The sequence below is a fragment of the Pelmatolapia mariae genome, linkage group LG8 (assembly GCF_036321145.2).
Source record: "Pelmatolapia mariae isolate MD_Pm_ZW linkage group LG8, Pm_UMD_F_2, whole genome shotgun sequence".
Lineage (NCBI taxonomy): Eukaryota > Metazoa > Chordata > Actinopteri > Cichliformes > Cichlidae > Pelmatolapia > Pelmatolapia mariae.
The window spans coordinates 19,595,764-19,605,886 of NC_086234.1; the positions used below are offsets into that span (position 1 = coordinate 19,595,764).

Genomic DNA, 10,123 nt, shown 5'->3' on the forward strand with positions numbered 1-10,123 from the left:
CACGAGCCTTCTAGGACGATGGGCTTGCCTGTGATTTGTTTACGCAGCTGAAGTTGACAGGCAGTTTTGTTAGCCTGTGTCAGGCCTGCTATCTGAAGTTAGCCGCACCAAAGAACGCAGGAGTCGGCGGTGGAGAGTTAAAGTAAGAAAAACCTTATCTGTATCTGCTTAAACTATTGAATTAACCTCAAATCGAGGGCCGCTTTCTGTGGTAATATTACACATAGTCCCTTTTTTCGGGGCTGGCCTTCGTTCAACAAGTTAGCAAACTGATCCACCCATGTGTTGAGGGTAAACTTTTTTTTAATACCTAATCTCGTTAATATAGATAGCTATCCGGAACTGACTAAGGCGAAGAAAAGACTTTCACGACACGGTCTCGGGGCGTAAAATAATTTTGTGCGAGTCTGTTTGTAATATACATAAGGAAGTTTGTAGCACACGCCCTTATCTTTCTTTTTTTTACGTGGGAGTAATAAGCCTGTTGCTGCAGAACAAATAATATGGTGTGCAATCCTGAGCGATGTTTATTATGGGTCTGCTCTTTTTGTACTGAGAAGCGTCTGGATCTGTGCTGGCACATCTGAATAAGCAGAGATTCACAAAGGTTGATGCAGCAGAAATAGCTGGACTGCTAGACACTGCTGCCTCCAGTATTATTTCCCACAGAGTGTATCTGTGAATGCCAGCGAGTTTTGTATGGTTACTTTGACACATGCAGGTTTATAATCCGCTCCACACTGGAATTGTATATGACAATTTGTATTTGCAGTGGTATGTATTTACGTAAGTGTTTACCATAATCTCTTTTCTCCTTTTAGGCAGGCCAGTGGGCCAGTAATGCGTTAAGGTAGTGATGGAGACCACAGACCATGCCACTGAGGGCGACCCTCTGAAGACAGGAGAAGATGGTGCAGAGGCAGGACCAGGAACAGTACCATCAGCAACAGAGCTGAAGAAAAAGAGCTGCAAGGAGTTGGGTTTTGCCAAACTGTCTCATTGGCGAACTGCAGTCTTTTTCTTGTCCTTGTTCCTTTGCCTCACCATCGTGTTTGCCTTCTCCTTCATCATCCCCTGTCCCGTGAGGCCACAATATCTCGTTACCTGGAACAGTTCATTCCCTGGAGCAGGTGAGTGCAATTATATGCCTTTTACTGCTTGACAGTGTTATAATTGCGAGATAATTAGGCACTACTTTCTCTTTTCTTCACCACAGCAACCTACAACTTCTTAGCTTTTGAACATGCGAATGAAGACAAGGTGATGGATGTCCTGTTTGTTCTCAAAACCACAGAAGTGACACAGAACAGATCATGTGCTGATGAAGGTAGAAACTGATCCTCTGTTTGTTTATGAGAATACAATACACCCATTGTGTGTTATGTTTGTTTAGAAAAACTGTGGGTTTTCCAGGTCTATCCTCACCATGCGTGTTTCTGTTGGCACTGGATGGCACACATGGAGAGAACCTGTGGGACTGTCCGCTGGAACCCGACTTCCACTGGGCCCAGTGTGGCCTCGAAAGAGAAACGGGCAGAACCTGGGACTGTCTGCTGTCCCATTCTGACAAACTCACAGCCATCGACAAACGTACAGGTTAGTGAAAAAACAAACTCAATGCAAGTAGTGGCAAATCAAATCCTTTATTTATTTAAAAAGAGGAAGAGAAATGGGAATTTTACTGGCTAAGAAAAAAATTGTACCCATTTCCAATTTGTTAGCTGCAACAAATTACTGACATACCATTTAATGTAGTGTTCCTGAAGTCTAGTTAAAGAAAGGAAGTAAAGCAATTTTAACTTCTAAAGATCTGTTTTAGGTAAAGAAAGATGTCTTTTGTAACCTGCGTTGTTACTGTGCGGTGTGGTTGTCTCAGGTACGAAAATCTGGCAACAGCCTCAGCCTACTGGGCTGCGCAGCTCTGCGCCCGTTCTCAGTGTCCCAGATCTGGATGGGGACAAAGTTGGTGATGTGGCTCTGGTGGCATCTGATAACACACAGGTAAAGGTGAAGTTAAAAGTTATATTATTCTGTTTCTTGGTTTTTGGTATATTTTATTATGTTTTTCTCTTGCTGTAACAGGACTCAAATATGGAAATGTTCCACATTGAAAGTGTTGATATTAAAGCAAAAATGGAATCGTCCCAGTCTCAGTGTCTCCTGTCATATCTGCAGACTCAGCTGGTATTGCTCTCAGGGAAGACGGGTGACCAAATCGGCACAACGGTGGTTCTCGATTCCACAGAGACAGCCAATCATCTTCTGCACCGCACTGAGAAAGGTTCTTACTACGTACTACTGCAAAAAGGTTTGTGTATGAAATCACCCGTGACAGTTACTCTGCAGGCAAACGGGTTGAGCAGGTTCTAAATGATAAGTGTTGCATTTTATCTAAGTACAGTTGCAAAACCCAAACTGTTACAGATTTTTCTTTAATGCTTAGTCATAACAAAAGCTGAATAATAACAGATGCACTGTCATACCTTTTATAGGATCACCTTTAGTCTTGGCTTAAAGGATTATGTGAATCTCTGTCCTATAAAAACTTATTTAAAAGTTGAATAAAGTCATATGTTCTGATTAATAATAACTTATGGACCCAAAGAAAATTACCAGCAGGCATTAGATGTCTACAAAGGAGGTGGGTCAAAGAGATTTGGTTAGGGTTCAGGTGTGTATCGAATGCTTCAGTAGCAACATTTTTGGAAACGAAACGTTATCATAGAGATGTTTGTTAAAACAAGGCTTCCGATTGTTAGCCATGAGGATGTGAAAAAGATGAGTTAGGACATAGCCCGCCAAAATTGACTAGATAATAAAACAGAAAGCACTTTCAATACAACCCTCTCCAAAAATGTAATAAAGTGACTGAAAGGAAGACAATGTGTTAGCTTCTCTGAGCTCCTCTGAGTGCTCATTTCACAAGTTACAACCCAAACTGAAAAGCGTAATGAAGACTTTTCAGATAAAGGAGTGGGGATTTTTATATAAATGTCTGTTGTTGATGTTTTCCTCCCTTTAAGTAAAAGGCAAACAGAGTGAACAAAACTAAATGTATATAAATAGAGGAAATTCAGGATTGTTTGCCTCTTTCCTAGTACGGTGATGTTCTGCAAAATCAAACCCAAGAGTATACAGAGTCCTGTCGGAGGAAAAACCCAAAGTTAGCAGCCAAAACACCAGCAGGATTTGCTAAAATACTGTGATCAATAAATTATATGTTCCATCACATATGTGGGTCAATATTCTCTGGACATACGAGACAGAAAGTTGTGTATTATTTGAAAAAAAAAAAACACAAAACAAGCAATAATGGCATGCCTAGGTTGAAAGACAAATACAGCAGGAGTGGCCAGTGTGAACTAAAGTGTCAGCCTTGTGGTCTGTCATTGTTATAAAAATACCTTCCTGAAGCAGCTGTCATGGCATGTTTGATCAAATGTTAAACACCTGATATTAACCTTGCTGCATTTTTAACAACCGTTCTTACAGTGAGGCTCATTTACTGTAACATTTCATCTTTACTCGCTTTTCAGAAGCTCTGATTAGTCAGCTTTTAGTTTTCTTCCTGTTGGTGATTCTAGGGCAGGAAAGGGAATTATTGAGTGAGTGTGTATTTACTCGTAGACACTGGGTTGTATGGCTGGGCACTGTGGAAGATCGCTGCCAAGGCTAAAGCAGGGATGGAGGTGGGTCTGAAGAAGGACCAACACTTGGAGAGAAATGCCAGTGGCACAGACGGCCTTGTACCCATCTACGAGTAAGAAGGAACTTTGATTATCACTTCTACAAAACCGCCTGTTGTCATGGGGATTTTTACCCTGAGACTTGCTATTTGTTTCTACTTCATAGGTCTGAAGTGAGTCGAATGCTCAAAACCGATGAAACGGATGATTCATCCAACCTGCTGGTTGTGGCTGGGAAGGAGGTGGCATTGCTTGATGGCAAACATTTGGAGCTACTGTGGAGATTCAACACCAGCTCAGTCCTCAGGTAAACCGACTGTGTATGCTTTAGATTTCATGTGCATAGAATAAGAGGAAAGTGCTTAGTTACACAGCACAGCAGCTTAATTAATGCCTCAGTACAGAGTGCTTACAAGGTCGATACCACTGGGATTGCTAGACAAATGCCATAATGCCATGGATACAGAAAGGGAAGAAAAACAACAAGAGCACTTACCTACATCTTTCCTACCATAATGAATATATGGCATGCATTAGTGCAATAAAATAATCAGTGTTTACAGATAAACTAACTTATGTGATTCTAAATTTAATACTTCACCTAAAAAAAGTTAGGCTATTGAGTAATTACAAAAACAAAAAACATCTTTATTTTATTTTATTTATTTTTTTCCCCTGGTGAGCAGCAGTCATAGCGGTGCAGCACTTGCCTCACAGCAAGAAGGTCCTGGGTTCAAATCCAACATCTGTCGGAGGCCTATCTGTGTGAAGTTTGCATGTTCTCCCCATGTTTGTGTGGGTACTCTGCCTTCCTCCTACAGTACAAAGACATGCAGTTTGTGGACTTAGGCTCATTGGTGATTATAAATACGTGTGAGTGTGGATGCATGAATGGTAGAGCTATATCATTTATAGACCTGGAAAAATAGTCCCTAGATGTACTGTAGACATGTCCATATCCACTAAATAGTTCGTACATCACATTAAAATAATATATTTGCTCAGAAGCCAGATTGTGTTAAAATGCCTCAACTCCTTTAAAACCAACAATCTCAAACATTCAGTATTAAATTCTGGTCATTTTTGTTGCGGGAGAGCAAAATAAATATCAAAGTAAACCATTTGTTGTTATTAAGTAGGGCTCGCTGGGTGGAAAAACAACTTTTTCCCTTTATTTTTTTCAGTGAACCCTCTTTTGGTCATTTTAACAAAGATGGTTTAATAGATGTTGTCATTGAGGAGGATATTGGCAACAACACAAAGAGGGTAAGTTAAATTGAAAACGTTACAAACAGCTTCATTTCGATGCCTGACTGCTGGCATGAGGTGATCAGTGTGAATCACAGAAAAACTAGACCACTTTGGTTTTAAATGTAGATAATAATCCTGGATGGGAAGACTGGCAGTGTGCTGTGGGAAGTCCAGCTCTTGGCCAGTCCTAATTCCCCGAGACCCGCTTCCATCGACACCACCAACTACTTCTCAGTCTTCATGTTTTGGGGCTTGATGCCCTCAGAGTCAAACTCATCTGTAAGTACACTACCTTTATGAAAATGATCATTTTACACATTTCTCACAAACAAAACTGGTTTGATCAAAGATTCAGAAACTGCTCCCTGACAGCTGAAACGTTTTCCTTTCAGGAACCAGTAACAAGTGAACGACGCTCTTACATGCTGCATCCTCTCTATTCGAATGTTCTCCTCGAGTCCACTAATGTCTTAGACCACATTATAGCATTTAAAGGTACCTCCTGTCCTTGTTTTCAGTTTGATACATGTTTGTTCTTACTGGTTATTACTGGTGCGATGTATTTCCAGGGTGTATCTGATATCCCCGTGTTGGTGTTATACCTGGATTATCTTAATTGATGTTGGTCCAGGTTCAACATCGCAAGTGACCAATCACATGTTGATGACATAGTTTTGCAACTTGGAGTAAAAAATCCAAGCAACGTGATTGGTCACTTGCAATGTTGAACCTGGACCAACAATAATTATGATGTTTAAGAAACAACACAAGGAAATCAGATCGAGCAGTGAGTGTGTATTTTTATTTTTTTTTTAAATTTAATTTATTTTTGGGTAACTTATATATTTTCATTGTAGCCACGCTGATGGAGCGTGGGCGCCATGCTGCCTACATCCTGCTGATAGGCCCTAAGGAGGAGGGTGCCGAAGGCACCGTGGTTCTCAGCAAGCGCAAGCTGAAGCAGGACGTTCCCGACAGCAAAGTACTCCGTTTTGGTGACGGGACTACAAAATCCAACGAGGACATTAAAGAGGCCTTCAACCGACTCCGCTTTAGCGATTGGTGAAAAGACCGGCTGTAACCTGTGCAGTATATCCTCGGTTTTATGCTGACTTAACTTGATTTTCAAAACCAAAGTTGTTGTACACTAATTGTGACTTTCCAACTGCTGACCAGCAAAGAAACTCCTTTATCTTTAGAAGGCTTTAGGTTGATTTGCTTTGACAGGGATGTTCTCTGGTGGACAAACTGGACATTGTCTGTATTCACTCTTCTTCACTGCATAGCCTTCATATTATCAAAACTCTAAACCTGCATAGAGTCAGAAAAAAAGCTGCTGTTCACTGACAATCACTCTACTCAGACTGATGTTCTCCTGCTGATAAACCCATCAGATCTGCCTTTATGTATTGTTTCTAGCAATTTCATGCATTGGTGCAATGATCGTTAAAAACAGTAGAAGCTGGACTGTTCAGATCTATGCAACTGTATGTCACGCTGTGCTTTAAAGGTAGCAGATGCATTTCCTGAGTGTGTCAAATTAAAAACAGCCTAAATAGAATAGATACACAGTTATAAGGCTGGTTTATGTTATAAACTAAATGTTATGTGTTAAATTTGTAAGGGATCCTGTCTGTGAAAGTATCAATAAGGCACTCTGGCAGTCAACGGTATTGATGTTGACATCGATGACGCCTTATCGATACTTAATCCAACATGCTGTAAGATGTAATGCTATATAACGCACACTGACAACACTTTCAGTCAATGCTGTATCAAATAATAGAGTTATTGCTGTGGTTGAACAGCTCGTTATGAAGCTGTTTTCCCTTGGTAACTTATATTAAGGTTGAAGACGAGGTTCTTATTTTTGCTGTACATTGACATATTGGACCTGTGAAAGAGGCCTTTATTGGAGATGACTTTACTTTCTGACTTTAATGAAATGTTTGGATTTGAGCTATATTAAAATATTTTTAAAGAAATTGCTTTTGTTTAATCTAAATGACTAAAAACAGGCCGTTTGTCGCCATCTTGTGGACGCACACACAGAGTGCAGTAAAGCGCGGGCAGACCGTCGGCATGGATGTATGGAAGGCAGTCACGTATCTCCGGGGCAGTACCGTGCAGTTTACTCCCTAAATACGTGCATCGCGTCATATATTTACCGTGACGCAAGACTGCCGTGGGGCTCCTGAATACATGTGAGGGGACGGAGAGCCTCTCCTTGTAGGGAAATGCTTGGAATTTTTATGGAAAGCCGCACTTGAGGCAAAATAGGAGAAGACGCCGAGACTTGGCCGGAAGGGAGTGGACCCGCGTGGACAGAGACCGGAGACGGATAGGCGCGCGGATAGTGCAGGTGCACTACCTGTAAAGGAGTTACGCGCAGAAATGCAGCTCATGCACTGAAAGTGTAAAGCTAGTGCTCCTGAGGCACTCCACAGTTAACATGTCTCCGTCACTCTGCTTATTATTATCAGGCTAATAGACCTGCCACATAAAAACGGACTGCTCATCTGTTCCGTGTAATAGCTCACAGCTGGTAGGTCCTATAAAGTGCGACTGCAGCACCTCCATACGACTGCAGGCATTTCTTGACAGAGTTCCTGGTTTGGCCAGCTTTACTTCACTTGAAATCCGAAAGATACGAAGCCCACATAAAGGGAAAAAATTACTTTTTATGGCCATCCAGGTCAAACCCATCCACCTGATATATGCTTTAAAACCTCAAAAACATCATATTAATGATTAACAGAAACACCGAGGAGCCGAAAACTTCCGGCTTCATAGGATTAAAACCTCGAACAACAAATTAAAGCTAAAAACAACACCTCCCGCTGCGCCCCTGGGCTTTCACCCCTCAGGGCTTTTATTCTCCAAAACACGACATAAAGCAAACATCTGCGTGTAGACAAAGTGTGACTATGAGAGCCTTGTCATTTCAATGTGACCTGTATCCGCCATTCCCTTATGATAAAACTGCACGGCTCCAATATCTCCAGACCGGAGCGCACGCGTGGAGCGCGCACTGTCTCTCAGAGTAACGACACTCACCGTCCGGTGTAAAGTCACTTGAGCCGAGCCAGCATCTGCGACTAAGGTACCGTTTACCTGCATGCTCTAACCCTCTAAGTACCGTTTTCATCATGCGCAGACCGTCCCGCTAGGTATTATTTGTATTTATTCTATTCATTTCTGTGTGTAGTCATCAAAATAACCGCTCGGGAAGTTGCGTGTCAAAAATGGCACCACTAATTCTGGGTATCGATAGGAAGTGTTTTAATCGGTTTTCAGTGACATTCCTAAAGAAACTAATTACATTGGTAGAGAGAAATAGCGAATGTGTTACCAGGTTGTGCGAAAAAGAAAGAGAAACTGGGCTATGTGCGAAGGAAACGCTTTTTGGCCTGGTAATAAGGCTATTGATTACTGCCAATACCGGCTAATAAGGCGCATTTTACCATTTAGGGCCTTCCCACTTTGTCCTACATATTTAATCACTGCTTATGTTTGACTGTAGTTTGATATTATAGATTGGCCGGTGAGAAGAATAGTTGATGAAAGCGCCGCATTTCTAGTAGCAGCCTTCAGGTGCCGCACACAGCAACCCGCTGCACTTGCCCAAATATGAAATCTTAAGGCGTCACAGATCGTCACCGCCGGCCGCTGTTCAATCTCCGCACATAGAAGGCAACCTGCAGATGTTATCCTCACAACGAGGCTGCCACACACAGGCTAATGAGTGGCTGTTTCTTTCTCCTTTTGCACCCATTGATTCGATTCTCCTTCCAGAGGTGAAAATGGCCGAAGACATTAAAGCCAAACTTGAGAAATACCGCACCGCTCCCTTTGACGCCAGATTCCCCAACCAGAACCAGACCAGGAACTGCTGGTCCAACTACGTGGGTAAGACTACACCTCAAGGTCAAAGAGGTGCCTGTTGTTTTCTCCAAATGTGTGAAAGTGACTAGAGGAACTGCCAATTAAACAAGACCATGCTGTGCTTTAAAGAGGCAATAACAACCTAGTAAGATGTTGGATTATTACAACGTTATTGAGTCATAGTAATCATGATAAAGGCTATCATAGCTCACCTACTGACCCCTGACCTCTGGCCTGAAGATAGCCCAGTCAGATTTCTTGACAGGGTCTACTAGAAGGTTATTTTTGATATTCACCATTGTTGTTTCTCTATTTATAGACTACTACCGCTGCCAGAAAGCTTTGGATGCCAAGGGATTAGACACCCAGCCCTGCGAGTGGTACAAAAGGGTCTACAAATCGCTGTGCCCCATGTCCTGGGTAAATATAAGAATTGTTACCATCTCATTTTTAACAGAAAAGCCACTTTGCTCAAAGCGTATTGGTAACATGTACATGGTACTTTAATTGGTGGGAAGAGTTTGTTTAGCAGGGGTCAAACAACTTTATCGTTCCTCACATTCCTGCGAGTCTCTGCTCAGCCCAAACAGTCAAAATAAGGAAAACATGGAAAACACAGTTTGGAGATTTGCCCCTAATCACACAGCTGACTAAAAATACATCAACATGTTGAGTTACTGTATAAGCCAAAGCTATTCCACTCTCTAAACTTTGCTTAACATCACAAGTTATTACCACCTCTCAAACTGGAACGCTTTCTTGTTCCTCCTGTTGTGTAATGACATCTTAACACAGAAAACCAACAAAGCACTACACTAAGGAAAAAAAAGTTGGACGTTACAGGTGTGTTATCTTTAAAAGTGGCCCTTACACTGATATTGCTAATAATAAAACACCCTAAAAATGTAGTTTGAGGATTAATGCTCTTATTAAATCAACTAAAAATAAATATTTTTGTCTCAAACTTTTTCTTTTTTTTCCTCTGAAATTTTTGTCCCTTTAGATCCAGAAATGGGATGAGCAGAGAGAAGATGGGACCTTTCCTGGAAAAATCTGAGGCTTGAGCATTTCGAATGCCGATAGTCTGCAGAGATGTAATCTTTTCAGTAGAATGTTTGTACGAGTGGTATAAAACCCGCGGTGTGCCTTTCCACTAATGCTCTGTCCTGAGAGCACACCGAAACTGAATGGTCATTCCTTAAAGATAACATGAAATGTACAGCAGATTCTGCATTAATAAAAAATATCTCAGGATATATTTATGGAACTGGCTTGTCCTGTTTTATTTTGTCTTTTTATGG

At 41.5% G+C, this 10,123-nt stretch overlaps 2 protein-coding genes across 2 annotated transcripts; both read left to right on the forward strand.

Annotated features, from left to right (window-relative positions):
• The first annotated feature begins 47 nt into the window (after positions 1-47).
• On the forward strand, positions 48-6,897 carry fam234a (family with sequence similarity 234 member A). The gene is made up of 12 exons (XM_063482081.1): positions 48-142; positions 822-1,130; positions 1,217-1,327; positions 1,414-1,596; positions 1,877-2,001; positions 2,176-2,308; positions 3,628-3,760; positions 3,853-3,993; positions 4,871-4,952; positions 5,064-5,216; positions 5,330-5,432; positions 5,795-6,897. Exons 2-12 carry the CDS (start codon positions 857-859, stop codon positions 6,001-6,003), a joined length of 1,647 nt encoding a protein of 548 aa, XP_063338151.1. The 5' UTR covers positions 48-142; positions 822-856; the 3' UTR covers positions 6,004-6,897.
• Positions 6,898-7,917: 1,020 nt separating this feature from the next.
• LOC134632693 (cytochrome c oxidase subunit 6B1) lies at positions 7,918-10,044 on the forward strand. The gene is made up of 4 exons (XM_063481432.1): positions 7,918-8,040; positions 8,733-8,846; positions 9,142-9,242; positions 9,826-10,044. Exons 2-4 carry the CDS (start codon positions 8,741-8,743, stop codon positions 9,877-9,879), a joined length of 261 nt encoding a protein of 86 aa, XP_063337502.1. The 5' UTR covers positions 7,918-8,040; positions 8,733-8,740; the 3' UTR covers positions 9,880-10,044.
• The last annotated feature ends 79 nt before the right edge of the window (positions 10,045-10,123 follow it).

What these genes read in the sequence shown, in the direction of transcription:
- fam234a (XM_063482081.1), top strand. Translation starts at nt 857, where the DNA reads ATGGAGACCACAGACCATGCCACTGAGGGCGACCCTCTGAAGACAGGA. An exon ending in CAGTTCATTCCCTGGAGCAG is followed by an intron (nt 1,131 to 1,216) that starts GTGAGTGCAATT and finishes TCTTCACCACAG; the next exon opens with CAACCTACAACTTCTTAGCT. An exon ending in TGGCATCTGATAACACACAG is followed by an intron (nt 2,002 to 2,175) that starts GTAAAGGTGAAG and finishes TCATATCTGCAG; the next exon opens with ACTCAGCTGGTATTGCTCTC.
- LOC134632693 (XM_063481432.1), top strand. Translation starts at nt 8,741, where the DNA reads ATGGCCGAAGACATTAAAGCCAAACTTGAGAAATACCGCACCGCTCCC. An exon ending in CTGCTGGTCCAACTACGTGG is followed by an intron (nt 8,847 to 9,141) that starts GTAAGACTACAC and finishes CTCTATTTATAG; the next exon opens with ACTACTACCGCTGCCAGAAA. An exon ending in CGCTGTGCCCCATGTCCTGG is followed by an intron (nt 9,243 to 9,825) that starts GTAAATATAAGA and finishes TTGTCCCTTTAG; the next exon opens with ATCCAGAAATGGGATGAGCA.